This window comes from Corythoichthys intestinalis, chromosome 15 (genome assembly GCF_030265065.1).
Source record: "Corythoichthys intestinalis isolate RoL2023-P3 chromosome 15, ASM3026506v1, whole genome shotgun sequence".
In the NCBI taxonomy this organism is placed as follows: Eukaryota; Metazoa; Chordata; class Actinopteri; order Syngnathiformes; family Syngnathidae; genus Corythoichthys; species Corythoichthys intestinalis.
Window position 1 is genome coordinate 12,360,473 of NC_080409.1, and position 18,102 is coordinate 12,378,574.

The 18,102-nt window shown below is 41.0% G+C and overlaps 1 protein-coding gene across 2 annotated transcripts in view; it reads right to left on the reverse strand.

Moving 5' to 3' along the window:
• peli2 (pellino E3 ubiquitin protein ligase family member 2) overlaps nucleotides 1-18,102 on the reverse strand; it is a 47,703-nt gene that overhangs the window by 22,823 nt on the left and 6,778 nt on the right. For both annotated transcript variants that reach the window (XM_057859094.1, XM_057859093.1), the window contains exon 2: nucleotides 3,573-3,702. In XM_057859094.1, the coding sequence (XP_057715077.1) occupies nucleotides 3,573-3,702 (130 nt within the window). The remainder of the gene's footprint in view (nucleotides 1-3,572; nucleotides 3,703-18,102) is intronic.

Consider the following 18,102-nt stretch of genomic DNA (forward strand, 5'->3'; position numbering starts at 1 on the left):
TTGTAAAAGCAACATGTGAAGTGCAGCGCCGCCATCAAAGTTTGAACATCCCACATATATTATGCAGTACACGCAAGATGAAAACAGATTTCAGCTCACTAGCCATTCAAAACCGATGAACTGCACAAATGCTTTGTCTTCATTTATTTTTTCTATTATTTATTATTAACCTGTACTCTTCAGATGCTTGGACAAGGAGAATAGGAATCTGAGTGTCCTTATGGTCGAAACCGTTTTGATTACTGCTGCATTGATTAATCGATTAACTCAAGTAATTCGATTAGAAAAAAAATCTTCTAATTTTCCTGCTTCGAGTACTCGTTTAATTAGAGTGACGTTGCAATGGTTTATTTTGAAAGTGTTTCCTTTTAGGTTTTTTTTATTTTTTTATTTAAGAGGATACACTGCCCTCTAGTGGCAACAGTGAATATGCCATAACTCGTCTCAATCCCGCTGCTCCCTGTTAAACCAACACAAGTTTTTCTTTGAGCTAAAATGTTTGTTTATGTATACGTTATAAAGCTAAGAAGTATATTGAACAGTTTCGGGGGAATACGTTTTTAAAGCATCTAAGCTAGCAGACATTTGCTATGCAAGTTAGCCAATTGTTTTTTTGTTGTACTTAGATCCTCATATATATTTTTTATACTGTTTGAGGCGAAGCTAAGGTATTTTAACTATTGCTTTTGTGAAATAAAAGTGCAATTCTGCATCGTTTGAAGAAACACTCAGGAATTTTATTTTGTATTGCTTTTGAAAGTGCAATCTGAGGACGGCAAAAAAAAAACATTATTCCAGGTATAAACACTTGTTTCTTTGTTTTACATCTAAAGTTTATTCTGCAACGCATTAAATGTTCGTTATCCGATTACGCGATTATTCAAACTTACTAATCGATAGATCAATCGATTACCTAAATAATCGATAGCTGCAGCTCTAGTTTTGGTGTATCACATGGGAGTTTGATAAAATCCCACTGTAGTTGTTCATTATGTTTTATTAATTAGAAGATAGCAGTAAGGTTGTCAAAAGTATCGATACTGAAAAGTTGTATCCGGATTCGATATTCGATTGCAAAAGTATCAATACTCAATTAATTCCTCTCATAGGCAAAATTTTAAATTTTGTACTACTCTTGATAGTAATTGAGGATATTTTTGCATTTTCCTCGTTAACTCATTGGTTGACATTGATAGCAATAGATGATTATAGATAGATAGACGATAGATCCATTATGACCAGTCAAAACGTCTAACGTCGCCAATGGAACTGACAGATGAGCATTCACAACCAGGATGTGACACAAAATCAATAGGAAGTGACCTGCGGATTTTTTAATTTAGTTACTATTGTTATTGGCTGTGATTGACAGTTCATTAAAAAAAATAACATTTCAGTATTTTATTGATGTATTATCGAAAATGTTATCGCGTATAGAGTATATTTTTGAGTATCAATATTGAGTTGAAAATGTTAGTATCATGAGGACTAGGGCTGCAGCAATCGAATATTTTAGTAATCGAGTAATCGACTGAAAATTCTATCGAGTAATCGGATAAAACATTTTTGGTAAAGAGCAATTATAAATATACATATCTAATATTGAACCATTTTCATTCAATCAATGTCTTTTTTTAGATGTACTGTACATTGTTGAAAACGGCCAACAATTGCATCTCAGATGTAATTAGAATTAAAAAAAAAAAAAAAAAAAAGACTAATTCACTGCTTTCACTCAAAAAACTTTTAGATCTTATTCAAATATATATATATCTAAAAATGCCATTATGCTTGATAACACACATCATTTAAAAGTTAGGTGTTTTTCCCACGTGTTTCAATTGAATTTCTATTTGTGCCAAGCCATTTTTAAGTTGTAGTTAAGTTTTAAGTAAGTCTAAACTGTAAGTCCTGATAGGATTTTGAGTTTTGGCAGTGTTCAAAATAAATATATGATACCTGCTATATTGGAGCACATTAGGGACCAGTGCTACTTGGTGTTTTATCCAGCAATGACTACTGAGCTAAAATTGACAGTTAGCATTATTTTACACCCTCATCACTCTACAGCGCTATGTTTTCACAGATTAAATGAAGCCTGTATGTAAGACACGTTAGCCACGCATCGACAGTGGTCAGAATTAATAGAAACCTAGCCCTCTGCAGGGCTAACGTTACGTGAACGAGTGACCGTAACTTTAATCTTATTTATTAGCACTAAGAAGTCTACTGCTTTAAGATGGCGGCTGTTTACTAATGCCGCTGACTCTGTCATTTCGCATCTAGTTATTAGCACTAAGAAGTCTACTGCTTTAAGATGGCGGCTGTTTACTAATACCGCTGACTGTGTCATTTCGCATCTAGTTCAACATACATGTGATCTCTGAGACGCATCAGATGCTACTTGCTACCACCGTAGCATCATGCGGGCTAGTTTTTAGCAACGTCGGCGTAGTTTGTAGCAGCTGTAGTAAGGTTTTTTATTTTTATTGCTTCTTCCTTTACGCACGTGACGTCAGCGCGTTGTCCCGCATTAAAAGTAGTCCGGGCAAAACGTAATGCATAGAGCTGTCAAAATTAAACGATTCTTCGAGGTGAATAAAATTACTCGGATCGGAGGTACTCGAGTATTTGTTTCAGCTCTAATGAGGACACTAGAAAGCATCAAACAAGAAGGGGTTATGGAGGTACAGTATACAGAAAGGGAAGGAAGCAGACAGAAGAGGAGAAGAACAAACAACAACGAGAAATACATGATGACACGCCTATGCTACTGATGAACATCGTGGTGCTATCGTTAGCTAATTATATCTACCCATGGACACCATGAGGGGGCCTGATAACCGAGGAGAAACAGGAAGGAACGTGAGTCAAAAGGAGACGTGATTAGGCGGAGTGGAGCATGCATAATTCAGCAACGTGAGGTGGGGAAACCAGTTTTATTTAAATCACCTGTAAGTGTGGATATGTTGACATCCCATTCTATGCTACCTGATTGCTAATCCTGGCACCGACAATCTCTCAACCTCAGTGTGTCTAATTGTGGGCTTCAATTCTGAAGGTCAACTAAAACTAGCAGAACATATACATGCGTCAATATTTGACAGACCCCTGGGATCCTTTGCATTGGAAGACTTGCAGTTGAAACATCTACATGCATCGAAAGTCGAGTTCCACCTGGTGTGAGTAACACGAGCCGTGGGCCGGAGCTGCCGACAAACGTAATGGCTCTCAGGGGGTGCCGAGGTAAGCGACTCCTCTGGCGTGTTTAGCTGTACCGCTCAGGAGACCAAAGAAAGGAATGTGGGAGGGCCAACATGTTCTACTGGACCAGGCGGTTTCTGGCAGCCTCTTACGTGCAAAGATAAGTCAACTGTTAGGCCTTACAAAGAACGAGTGTTAGTTTACTAGAAATGTCAATAAGGTGCACAAAGTGCAAACAATAAGGGTAGATGCAAACTTAACATTGAGGTCAATGAGAAAACAAAAGTGCTTACATTTAGGACTACTTAGGGAGACGTGTTTGCCTAATGTAGCAGGTCATTTTTGCTGTTCTACTGTCAATTGAGTACCTTGCTGTCTTGCGGTGTGTTGAGGATGTGCACAGCACTCGGCTTAACGCCGTTGGCTTTGGTCCTCTTGTATAGCGCAAATCTGCTTTTCCGTCGACCGCGATCTCCATTGGGCAGGGAGCCATTGTACCTGTCAGAGAGGATAGGACAGGAATATGTGGTCACAAAAAATGGAATTAAAAAACAGATTATTGGATGTGGCAATTGGGAATTGAAAGCATCATTTTCGTTTGGAATGAGGGGGCTGCGAGTGACGTCATAATTCGAAATTAATACCTCAAGCAGCCCATTTACTGCAAAATGCACCCAAAGTGGTGCCATTCGTTTGTGTTAGTTGTTGGGACACCCCTCTGTTTTGGAAAGCTTTAGGAAGTTAGGATACAGAAGGGCTGTGAGTGATGTCATCACTTGGAATTAATATCGCAATATTTCGAAAACGACAGCAGCACAAACTAAATTTTTTTACGGCACAAACGTAGCACAAACAAATAGCACCACTTCGGGTCCATTTTGCAGTAAATGGGGGCTGTGTGACGTCATCACAACAAATTAAAAGCGTAATATCTACAAAACCGTTGCAGCACCGACAAAAATGCTTACAGCACAAATGATTGACACCATTTTTAGTTATTTTTTATCAAAATGGGGGGGGGGTGGGGGGGCTGGTTGACCTCAAATAGACCTATCGAAGAATTGTAAATATCTCGATGGAGGTAAACATTCCTTCTCCCACATTTCCAAATTGTCTGTGCAAGGGATGTCCAGATTCGTGGTCGGAAATCGGGCCGATCAGGCCATTTTCCAGAGGATCGGAATCGGGTGAGAAGGATCGGATTTTTAATTTATGCTATACATAATTTTTTTAAAACTTACTGTGCTGGCTAGAGTCGCCAGTGTTTGCCAGTTGACATTTTACAGTACGTTACTGCCACCTTGTGGTCATAATAATTAACTGCATCCATCATGTGAGTTTGTGACGCAGTTTGGAACACATTCTCATTCATTTTTCACAGTACACAACCTGTCGATTGCATTGACGCTGTTGAGTGCTTTCTGTTACGTTTTTGCCTTGGAAACTATATGTCTGTAAGTATTATACCAACCTGTTAATATGTGATATATGTGTGTTTATGGGGAAAAGCTATATGTTGTTAATAAGTCCTGCCGTATGGAAGCTAACCTATACTTATAGCTTGTAGCTCAAGTGAAATGTGGTGTCTACATGGTATTCGTATACCCAGCGTGTATTGTGCAGTTGTGTTGAATGCATGCATACTTCGTAGTTCCTTCCAGTTTCGCAAACTTAAATTATTTCATATAAAAACAAGAAAAGACAAAGCCTTGTGTTTTATCGGAGTACATAGAATGTTCGCTGGCTGTCAGGCAGTGGACATTGTGTGGCAGTGGAAATGCACGATTTTGGGCAGTACACCTACCGTATTTTTCGGACTATAAGTCGCAGTTTTTTTCATAGTTTGGCTGGGGGTGCGAGTTATACTCTGGAGCGACCTATGTGTGAAGTTCTTAACATATTATTATATCATTTCACATGTTATTTATGTGTTTTGGAGTGACACTGATGGTTTTGTAAACTTAGTTAGTATGTTCTTTATGCTATAGTTATCTGAATAACTCTTAATAGCTATGTTTACATACAAGCCACGTTCGCATTTCGTTGTTCATGCATCATGTAGCATTATCATGTTGTACACTTATTCAGCATGTTGTTCTCTATTGTATTTTTGTTTTAAATTGCCTTTCAAGATGACATGTCTGTTGTATGTGTTGGATTTTATCAAGTAGATTTCCCCCAAAAGTGCGACTTATACTCCAGTGCGACTTATGTATGTTTTTTTTTCCTCTTCGTTGGGCATTTTATGGCTGGTGCGACTTATACTCAGGTGCGACTTATAGTCCGAAAATTACGGTATACATTTTCTTATTTTTTAAGGGCTAAAAAGTAACAAAATAATCCAGAAATGCAATGGTGTTGCCAAAAGAAACTATAATATCTACATTTTTATCCTCCGCAACATTACCGGAAAAAAGAGGAAGTAGTGTAAACAGTACAGTAATGCAACATGTTCGGAACTTTTGTCCAAAAAAATAAAAAATAAAAAACTATCGGCTCGGGACTCTGTATCGGCAAATCAGGTGACTCGGACTCTGGCGCAAAAACATGCGATCAGGACATCCCTAGTCTGTGCTCATCACCAACCTTTTTGAGATCCTTCTGAGATCATTGGGACTGGCTGACAGCACCATATTTTTCGGACGATAGGCCACGACCTCTTTTCTCTCCCTTTGAACCCTGAGCCCAATATAACGAAGGCTTCCATTCATGGATTTTATGGGCTAACTAGATTTATGCTTCTTTGTTGAAAGGCAAACGTTTTATACCATCCCCCCAGTACCCAATGTGTTGTTAGAGAAGTTCTTTTAGTAAATCTTTTGTATTGTTGAGTCAATTTTTAAAAAATATTTTTCCTTTTGTTATTATTAACCTTCTTTGGTTGTTATTGAAGATGATGATCTCAAAAACTAGTAATGTTGAGCTTAAAAATGTCTCCAGAGTTTCTTTATCAACCCTGAAGAGCAGTTTTAAGCCGCATTTTTCTCACTGTTTCCACCCTGCGGCTTTAATAAAGAACAAACGGGCTTCATATTTTCTTGTTAAAAATAAAAATATTGAATAATTAGACATATTATAAAAGAATGGCTTTCCAAATTTTGCCATGACATAGCTCTCAGCAGCTACACTTCCACCAATAAAGCTTGCCAGAAGCTCGTCAGACTTGCTCAAAAACCCAGAATTTTATAGAAGAATACGGCTCCGTCTGATACTATATGCAGCTGCAAAAGAACTATTTTAAATGGATGGCCATCCACTATTTGCGACGACAAGATAACATTATGCTAGATTTGATTAGCCGTTTTTGAACTGGCATTCGGAGTATGCTACAACAAAGCTGTTATCGAGTATCTCATCAAGTTTAGAAGGCAGGTTAAAGTGGATTATGTATCTTTGCAAATGTAGTGACCTGTTTTTTTTAAAGTTAGTTTGTTTTTAAACATTCAGACAACACGAGTTGTTGATGTTGATGCGTGTTTATCTGGTTAATAAATATATTTTTGATCAATCAAGATATAGACACCTAAGGCTTATAGTCAAGTACGGCATATACTGTATGTGGATTTATTTCTAAAATTTTGTGAAATTTGGCCGTTGCGGCTTATAATCAGGTGCGCTTTATAGTCCAGAAATTATGGTATGTAGTTTGTTACTTATTTACTCATGACTGCCACCTCTGGCCTAAAGCGTAAATGCTGCTCGTGCATAGCACGCATGCTTGTACAAGCGCGAACATAAAGCAACATGTGTTTGACCTATCAAATCACCACCAGAATCGGGGAAAAAAAACGTAAAAAGTAGTATCAAGTCTTAAATTAGTTAGAAAACTGTTTTGGTCAAGCAGAGATTAGAAGCGAGCCTCAGTGAAACAACACTGCTACAGTGGGACCCGAAGTCTCTCTATTGAAGGTAAGAAAAATGGCTTTTTCAGATCTTACAGTTCATACTTTACGTTTTTTTTTTTTTTTTTTTTTAAACATGCTAAATGAAAGAAAAACTGAAAATACCCAGGGCGACTACTATATTCAAAAACCCAAGATCTACACCAATGTAAAATGTAGCCACTAGGCCGCAAGTTTGAGACCAGTTAGTTAGTACATGCATACATCTATTACATAAACGTAGTGCTCAGGGCAAAATTGGTAAAACAAGGAACATCATCTGACACAAGCTGCCAAGGCCTCAAGAATCCATTGGACTTAAATGACGTTGTTTAAAAGATTCTCTATCAAGCACAACCAGAAGTGGGTAGAGTAGCCCAAAAAAATTACTCAAGTAAAACGAGTGTTACTTAAAAATATTATTACCTTCTTAAGTACGGTGAAAAGAATACTCAAGTCATGAGTAACAACAATTTTGACAAATTAAAACAAATGAAAGAAAAACTGAAAATGCCCAGGGCGACTACTCTATTCAAAAACCCAAGATCTACACCAGTGTAAAATGTAGCCACTAGGCCGCACGTTTGAGACCAGTTAGTTAGTACATGCATAAATCTATTACATAAACGTAGTGCTCAGGGCAAAATTGGTAAAACAAGGAACATCATCTGACACAAGCTGCCAAGGCCTCAAGAAGCCATCGGCCTTAAATGACGTTGTTTAAAAGATTATCTATCAAGCACAAACAGAAGTGGGTAGAGTAGCCCAAAAAAATTACTCAAGTAAAACGAGTGTTACTTAAAAATATTATTACCTTCTTAAGTACCGTGAAAAGAATACTCAAGTCATGTGTAACAACAATTTTGACAAATTAAAACAAATGAAAGAAAAACTGAAAATGCCCAGGGCGACTAATCTATTCAAAAACCCAAGATCAACACCAATGTAAAATGTAGCCACTAGGTTGCAAGTTTGAGACCAGTTAGTTAGTACATGCATAAATCTATTACATAAACATGGTGCTCAGGGCAAAATTAGTAAAACAAGGAACATCATCTGACACAAGCTGCCAAGGCCTCAAGAATCCATCGGACTCAAATGAGGTTGTTTAATAGATTCTCTATTAAGCACAACCAGAAGTGGGTAGAGTAGCCCAAAAAAATACTCAAATAAGACTAGTGTTACTTCAAAATATTATTACCCTCTTAAGTACGGTGAAAAGAATACTCAAGTCATGAGTAACAACAATTAACTGCTTTTAATGTTGGATATAGTGCTGCAACGATTAATCGATTACCTCGAGTAATTCGATTAGAAAAAAAGATTTGAAGACTCGTTTCATTAGTGGCGTGGTAATGGTGTTTTGAAAGTGTTTGCATTTAGTTTTATAGATTTGGGTGGATACATTGTCCTCCAGTGCCAACAGTGAATATGACATAACTCACCTTACATGACTGAATCCAGCTGCTCCCTGTTAAAACCAACATAAGGTTGTAAGTTTTTTGTTTGAGCTACCATCATTGTTTATGCATTCATTATTTAGTTTAGAGGTATATTTAGCATTTCTTTGTGGGAATTTGTATCATGAAGTCATGTGCGGAGGTGGGTAGAGTGGCCAAAATTTTTACTCAAGTAAGCGTAGTCTTACTTGAAACCAATATTACTCAAGTAAAAGTAGTCATCCAAAAAATGTGCAAAAGTACAAGTAAAAAAAAAATTGTGAAAAGAATCCTAGTAAGTAATGTGTAACCTTGTCAGTAACTGCTTAAGAGGTTTGACTTTTTTTTAATGATGGAAGTAATGTAAACAGTACAGTACTACAACATGTTTGTAACTTTTGTTAAAAAAGAAAAAAATAGTGATGCAAGATAATACATTTTTCAACCGATACCGATAATTTCCTCCTCGTTCCAACCGATAACCGCTAATGTCAAGCCATCCATCCATCCATTATCTTCCGCTTGTTCCGGGGTCGGGTCGCGGGGGCAGCAGCTTTAACAGGGAAGCCCAGACTTCCCTCTCCCCAGCCACTTCAACCAGCTCCTCCGGCGGGATCCCAAGGCGTTCCCAGGCCAGCCGAGTGACATAGTCTCTCCAGCGTGTCCTGGGTCGTCCCCGGGGCCTCCCGCCGGTGGGACATGCTCGGAACACCTCTCCAGGGAGGCGTCCGGGAGGCATCCGAACCAGATGCCCGAGCCACCTCAGCTGGCTCCTCTCTACGCGGAGGAGTAGTGGCTCGACGCCGAGTCCCTCCCGGATGACCGAGCTTCTCACCCTATATCTAAGGGAGAGCCCGGACACCCTGCGGAGGAAACTCATTTCGGCCGCTTGTATCCAGGATCTTGTTCTTTCGGTCACGACCCAAAGCTCGTGACCATAGGTGAGGGTAGGAACGTAGATCGACTGGTAAATCGAGAGCTTTGCCTTTCGGCTCAGCTCCTTCTTCACCACTACGGACCGGTGCAGAGTCCGCATTACTGCAGACGCCGCACCGATTCGCCTGTCGATCTCCCGCTCCCTCCTACCGTCACTCGTGAACAAGACCCCAAGATACTTGAACTCCTCCACTTGGGGCAGGATCTCGTCCCCGACCCGGAGAGGGCACTCCACCCTTTTCCGACTGAGGACCATGGTCTCGGATTTGGAGGTGCTGATCTTCATCCCAACCGCTTCACACTCAGCTGCAAACCGCTCCAGTGAGAGTTGGAGGTCACTGCTTGATGAAGCCAACAGCACTAAATCATCTGCAAAAATCAGAGATTCAATGCTGAGGTCACCAAACCGGACCCCCTTCAACGCTTCAGCTGCGCCTAGAAATTCTGTCCATAAAAATTATGAACAAAATCGGTGACAAAGGGCAGCCTTGGCGGAGTCCAACCCTCACTGGGAACGAATTCGACTTACTGCCGGCAATGCGGACCAAATTCTGACACCGGTCGTACAGGGACCGAACAGCCCTTACCAAGGGGCTCGGTACCCCGTACTCCCGGAGCACCCCCCACAGGACTCCCCGAGGCACACGGTCGAACGCCTTCTCCAGATCCACAAAACACATGTAGACTGATCGGGCGAACTCCCATGCACCCTCGAGGACCCTGCCGAGGGTGTAGAGCTGGTCCACTGTTCCACGGCCGGGACGAAAACCACACTGCTCCTCCTGAATCCGAGATTCGACTTCTCGGCGGACTGTCCTCTCCAGCACCCCTGAATAGACCTTACCAGGGAGGCTGAGGAGTGTGATCCCTCTATAATTGGAACACACCCTCCGGTCCCCCTTCTTAAAAAGGGGGACCACCACCCCGGTCTGCCAATCCAGAGGCACTGTCCCCGATGTCCACGCGATGTTGTAGAGACGTGTCAGCCACGACACCCCTACAACATCCAGAGCCTTCAGGAACTCCGGGCGGATCTCATCTACCCCCGGAGCCTTGCCACCGAGGAGCTTTCCAACCGCCTCAGTGACTTCAACCCCAGAGATCGAAGAGCCCACCACGGAGTCCCCAGACTCTGCTTCCTCAAGGGAAGGCGTGTCGGTGGAATTGAGGAGGGCCTCGAAGTATTCTCCCCACCGGCTCACGACGTCCCGAGTCGAGGTCAGCAGTACACCATCTTCACTATACACAGTGTTAATGGTACACTGCTTTCCCCTCCTCAGGCGCCGGATGGTGGACCAGAATTTCCTCGGAGCTGTCCGGAAGTCGTTTTCCATGGCCTCGCCGAACTCCTCCCATGTCCGGGTTTTTGCCTCGGCGACCGCCGAAGCCGCAGTCCGCTTGGCCAGCCGGTACCTGTCAGCTGCCTCCGGAGTCCCACAGGCCAAAAAGGCCCGATAGGCCTCCTTCTTCAGCTTGACGGCATCCCTTACCGCTGGTGTCCACCAGCGGGTTCGGGGATTGCCGCCACGACAGGCACCAACCACCTTACGGCCACAGCTCTGATCGGCCGCCTCAACAATGGCCCACTCGGACTCAATGTCCCCCACCTCCCCCGGGACAAGGGAGAAGTTCTGCCGGAGGTGGGTGTTGAAACTCTTTCTGACAGGGGATTCTGCCAGACATTCCCAGCAGACCCTCACAATACGTTTGGGCCTGTCAAGCCGATAATTCTATTAAAAATTTTTTAAAGTATACACAAGAGAAAATATTACTGTGCAAAAATATAATTTACTGCTCCTTTTTTTTTCAACATCAAATGCGAACAAGTAGTAAATTCCACCATCTAAATAATGATGGATTGTCTGACATTGTGTAATGGTAACTTTTGGCCACAATTACCTACAGAGTAAATACCTAAGGTGCACAAAAATGCCTTTAAAAGTAAGCCATTCCTAACGTATGACATTACTTCACTGTAAAAACACACCTCCTTAAAACTAGTCAGTTTTAAGTGTAAATCTATTGGAAATAAGTGAAATTATCTGCCAGCGCTTCAAGTGTATTTCACTCAGATTTCTTGAAGAAAAATAGCTAGTTGAAAATAAGCTTACCAGCCTTGTCTTAAGTAATAAGTATACTTAATCCTAAAAAAAAAAAAAAAAAAAAAAAAAAAAAAAAAAAAAGTTGTTGTTGTGTTCTTTATTCCAGAATAGATAAGAATATGCTTCAAAACATTATTTGAAAGCAATTTTTTCTTTATTTAGGTGATTTTTTTTTTTTTTAAAGATGTATGAGCTTAAGAAGATCAAATGGCAATATTTACGTACTTCAAGTAAGTGGAATAATCTGGCGCATTCATCTGTTAAGAGGTCCTTAACACTCAAAACAAGATGGGGAAAATTATTTGACTAGATATCAGAAGACCGATCCTATTAAGACGTCATAATTTTACAGCGTACTGTGTCATGGCAGCACTTTGTTTACATTTGCGGCATTCACGACACTTGCTTTACGACAGCTAAGCGGATACACGGCAGTACTATTAGGCCGTAGTTGGACCTTGCGTACACGTGCTCGTTGTATTGTGCCTGAGTTTTGTTAAGCTGAAAATAAAGGCAGCGTTACAAAGTCATCTGGCCGCTCGTTATTTTAAACATTGAATGCATTACTGACTTCTTTTGAGTTTGGTTTTGTGCATGTTCAATGTCTTGGTAAGCGTGCTTATTTGACATCACTTGTCCAAATGCCCATGGTGAAACTGTGATCGAAATGTTTTTCACGAAGAATGGTGGTCGTATAAACTGCATTATTTTTTTATCCGGGGCTTTGGCTCTCGGGTCATTTCGTTAAAAAAAACATCTCGTCCGGAATCTCCTCCCGCCTGTGCCCTTCAGTCCGTCCGGCCGCCATATTAGCACCCGCACCAGGCCTCTGTCTGGCCATGCTGCTCGATGAATTAAACCGGAGTGAGAGCGGCAGCTACATTCGTACCGGATATAAGCCTGCCGGGGCATATTCGGGGCCTGGTTCAGCTCCCCGCAGCGTGTCTCAGTCGACACAAGCCCCGTAGTTTAGCTTCGTTTATGTGTGTTTACATTAGCAATAGCATTCGCGCTAGCAGCAGCCTCATGTTCGTTCCAAAAATCTTTGTGATGCAGGTTTAAATGGCTGATCGCGTTTATGTTGAATGAGGACGCTTTTTTCCGCCTCGTGGAACTTATGCAGTGCATGTTTTGCAGATGGCGAGAGCGTCGTTTTTTTCACATGAAGGAAGTCGGTGTGATGTCACGATGATGTCACCTCGCTTAGCAACGTGTCGCCATTTTGTGAAGGGGGACCTCACAGCTAAACATTCGATAGACAAACGTTTGAGATTAATATATTTCAGGTGTGTTTTGCGTCTTTTTTCTAAAAACATCTTAAACGTGGCTTACTATTATCACGAGTCACTGCCGACAGACGCGAGGAGGCGATGCAATTTAAAATTAGCGCTTATTGGCTTTCAAAGCTGCCGATACAAAGTCGCAGCTGATAGCTGGATAAACAAAGGAATGGCCTGCAGTGGAGTTCGGAAACATCTACAACTACCTCATAAAGTCACCCAGTAAGTTGACCTTTACCATTTACGTCGAATATGTACTGTGTGGAACTGAGAAAATTGGTAGTATATACGAAGTGATTATTTCTGCCGTAACCGGTAATTTGCCTCCAAGCGTTATTTAGCCGTGAGCACGTCACGGCAAAATAACCAATTCCCACCAGGCCAATAATATACCGATTGACTAATCAGAGCAGTTCACGGCAAAAGAAAAATAGCACTTTGCGAGTTGCGGGTTACGGTAATAATAACCACTGCAGAGTCTATTGAATCCCAGCAGCTAATTGGGGCAAAAATTACAGTTTACTCACCAGTAATAAAATGTCGGCTGCAAACGTCAATATGCTTGGATTTAGGTTCCCACAGGCGAAAATAGTCCACGGAACAGTCTTCTTTTACTGTTCCTCGATTAATTGCTCTCAGCCATTTGTTTTTCCTTTTCTTCTCACGTGGAAGAATGAATAACTTCAAATGTGAACTCTTTGTGTGACAACCCGCAACACAGCAACTTTTAGTCATTCCGACGGAAAAAAGACCGCAAATAAAATGAAAGTTAAACGCGTTTGTATTACAATGCACGACAGAGCAACTGCTTGTGACTCGTCTTTTGCCTCATTGTCAATATGGCGACGCTTTGTTGTGGCTGGTGACATCATTAAATGCCCGGATGTCCGACTTCCTCTATACGGAAAAGTGACCCAGGATCTCCACTCCAACTGCCTCTGTTGTGTAACTCCGCCTCCTCAACCCCTCCTCCCTCAGGCGCTTCAGAGAGGGGAGGGGTTGAGGAGGCGGCAGTGCTGAGGTGGTTGCGCACATTTGGACGCTAAATCAAGTATATAATTATCGGATTGCATTATCGGTTGAATTTTGTAATATCTGGATTAACTGTGTGACGTCATAATCGCCATTATCGGCCGATAATTATCGGTAACCGATATTATCATGTATCTTTAGAAAAATACTTATTTTGGTAACAGATCTGGACTCTATCGGCAGACTCTCAAAATTAGGTGATTGGGACATCTGGGCATCCCTAGATGCAACCTCTCATTGATGAAACTGGTAAGAGTCACCATGTGCATGTTCTGGCAAAAATGAAGTCAAATCTAATACGGGGAATAAAGAGGAAAAATGTAACGACTCCGTAGTGGAGTAAGAGTAGCGTTTCTTCTTCACAACTCTACTCAAGTAAACGCGTAGCACAGTAAAACTATTCTTGGATGTACATTTTTTTCAAAAAGTTACTCAAGTAAATGTAACGCAATAAATGTAACTCATTACTACCAACGTCTGAGGACAACTAGACTCGCAACATTGTCACGGCATCAATTAATAGAACGGACATAATTTGAAAAAAGACACCCCAACAATTGGTGCTGGCATGTGCCAGAGATGTCTCCAGTTATTTGGACATTTCCTTGACGGAGTAGCGCTTAAGGGGAGAAACATACAAAGCTCAATCAATAGGCCCAGTCACTACGCCACAATGGACAGAGGAAGCCGAGTAGAAGCAAAAGCTAACCCTGATCAATCCATCCTTTCATTTCCCGGACGCCCCCACCCACACCCTGTCGCCGACCAACACTGGTCGAATCCTTGCAGTTGGGAGGTGAGGCAAAGCCATCCTAGTCGTGGCACTCATGGTGACAAAACAGCGAGGGAATCGCTGCTCTTTGTTCAATGTTGTCAAGTTGCTTGTCTGCCCCCAGTTTTGTTATCAATGAGACGGAAAGAGGTGTCACATGATGCGATTATACACCCATCAAATGTTTGTCTTTGTGTCGCGGCGGAGATGAAATCGTATCAACTTCGTAAGATGCCACGTGTTCCTCCAGGGACAGTACTTTTTGTTTTCTTACAAGAAGCAGTCTGACAAGGTTGTGTAGGAGGAGGAGGTTGTGGGACAATATCACGCTGTCATAACTTCATATCAGTCCATTCAGAAACAAATGTTATACAAGCCCTAAGCACATAAAATTAGACATGTTATTGGTCAAACAAATACTTGATGATACAACATTTTTTATCCTGTGTTGCCCTTGGCACTGTGCAAAAATAACTTGTTTATTGCATAAATGAATCAATAGACATTGCACAATACATGTTCTTAGGTAAATAAAATAGACACATAAGAAAACAGCACATTATTTGCAATTAAATAAACTCACCTGGACGCTACCAACTGTATGTAAAATGTTTTCCAAGAGTTTAAGAAGACACCGAGTCACACATGCTAAATGCTAATGCTAGCACGAACGCTATGCTCGCGCCACAACTTAGTTCAGTGTGTGATGATCACTCAGCACAGACCTTCAAAGGCTAAAGCAACATGGCATAGTCAAGATAAGAAAACAAAACTTACCAAGCAGCACCTGACACATGTTTGCGAAAACAACACTGCGTGGAAAGTTGAGAATGTCGGACGCTCAGTATGCAAGCGGGGAAAGCGGCACAAAGCCAAAAAAGTGGCCAAAACATTGACTTATTTCAACGAAACAAAGGAGGGTACACTGTTGTGTCGTGTCTCTTCAATGCCATGCTTGCATACCAAGCTGCACGTGAGCTGAGAATGAACACCTAAAGCGCCGTCACCCAGGTATAATTTTGGAAGACGACAGGAGACAACAGGCTGGCAGATCGTAAGTCCATCTAACTAACTAACGACATGTTTTATTGAAGTTGCGAAACCTGTTGCGATATGCAATGAATCCATTTATACACAGTAAATAAAAATGAGGGCGGTAATTTTCACGGCTGCGTTTTATCGTCGCGTGCGTGCGTGCATACTTTTATGCGTGCGCGTTGATGGCCTATGAAACTCCAGTTCCTTTCACAGATGTTTATTGGTCATCAACACTCCGTAGAATTAAAGACAGACATACATACATACATACATAAAGTTGAGACATACAAAATCTATATTAAACACTGTAAATGTTAGCATTGCTACATTGAGGCTAATGGGGAAGAAAAAGAAAACCTACTTTAGCCTGCTATAAAATGCAGTCTTCTCCAAAACACAAACCTTCGGTTAAAGGTGACACTTCAAACATGAAAAATCGCTGGTTAACAGCATTTGCAAACGAAAAAATGAAAAAAAAAAAAAAAAAAACATCTGACTGACACCACATGCAATGATGAAAAGTGTTTTTTTTGCGGAGTGTAAAGCTTACGATTAGCAGTTTAGCGAACGTACTTCCAGTGAACATTTCAAAATATAAGCTGGCCATGTTCATCATTTAAACAACGATTTCTGGAGTTAATCCAACATACTTCAAAATTCAGATTCTACACTAAGAATAGCTTTAAAATGGCACCCTTTACAAAAAATCTGTTTGGCAATGAATAATTATTATAATTTCTATAATACTATATATAGTAGTATACTATAATATTAATGCTAGATATTTTTTAAAGGGTATTAAAACACTAAGGGGCTGTGAGATATCAATAGAACCGTTATGTGGCAAGATAACAAATATTAATAAAGTTAACAAAAAAATAAATCACATTCATGAGCAATTATCGAAAACAGATCGAAAATTACGAACATTTCAGAAAGTATTCCGGAAACAGCCGAATGGGACGGAGACATCATAACAAGGAAACAATAGGTCGAGGCAGGTGCCATTGTTGTTTATCGATGAGAGAGTTGCGTTCGTGTTTCATCAAAAAAATCGCTAAAATGGTTCAAACCTGTCATGCTATGTGGTGTACAAATAGCCATCTGTCGCAATGTAGTACCCATGAGTTCCCGAACACGAGAAAAAGAGCTGGACTACGCAGACAATGAGTAAAGTTCGTCAGTGCTAAGAGGGCTAATTTTGCAGACCCAGCCTCCGGCACGGTTTTGTGAGGTGCGCATTTTACTCCTGAAAGCTATACGAACTATGGACATTTGAAATCAGGTTTTGCTAGGAAATTGCTGCTGAAAGCAGATGCGGTGCCCACCTACACGCCCAGCCACCTAAATGTCCCGAGACATCAAGAAAGAGGACGATGACTGGCTCTGATGAGACCACCCCACCACCCCAGGCAAAGCAAAGGAGGAAAATGGCCAGAGTGAGTACTCTTTGATAATAAAAAACATATCACGCATTGGATATAGGACTGGACACATGTATAAATTATCGCTCGTAAAATATATAGAACAAATCCTCTAATCCCATTCATATTTGTGTCGGTTGGCAGAGCGAAAACCGATGATAGCACAATAAATGATAATTATTCTATACATTACTTTATTTTGCGGTCACGGTGTATCAGCTTCACAAAAAGAAATGCAAAACACACCATTCGGTGTTTCCCACACAATCTGTTGTTGCCGGTGTTTCATCAGTGGGATTGCTCACCTCAATGACCCTTTCATTAGGCTGCATTGGCTTTCGTTTGGGCTCAAATTGATAACCCAAAACACCAAAGAAAGTTTCATAACTCTCCTCGTCACCATTAGAAGAACGTTCGTTACGTTGGATTCGTCGCTGCAACTAGAAACAAAATTGTCCGCTATCATCGCCGCCATTTAGTACTAAGCACTGAGCCGGTTGTTTCCTAGTAGTGACGTCACGCACACAATATGCTAGATTTCCGGTATCTCGGGGGCTGGTCCTTTTAGCTTGACAATCGATCCTAATTTCTATCATTTTCTTGGTGTTGCGATGTGTGTAATTACATGAAGTGGCATGATATGAATCCAAAAGGCATGCGTTTATGGATAAATGATGGAATATTAGCATTTCCCCAGGTGTTGTCATACCCTTCAAGAATTGTTTTGAATAATGTTGGAAAGGCAAAGTCAGTGTTCTGAATCTGTTTAAATTCCATTCTTTTGCACTAGTTAATGCTATCAGCATTTGACCTCATTGTTTATTTGGGATTTATTATTGTTATTTGCGTGTTTATTAGAGCTGGGAATCTTTGGGCACCTAACGATTCGATTACGATTCAGAGGCGCCGATTCGATTATAAAACGATTATTGATGCACCCCACTCCTTTTTTTTTGTTGTTTTTTTTTGTTTTTTAATTTGCTTTGTACATTAG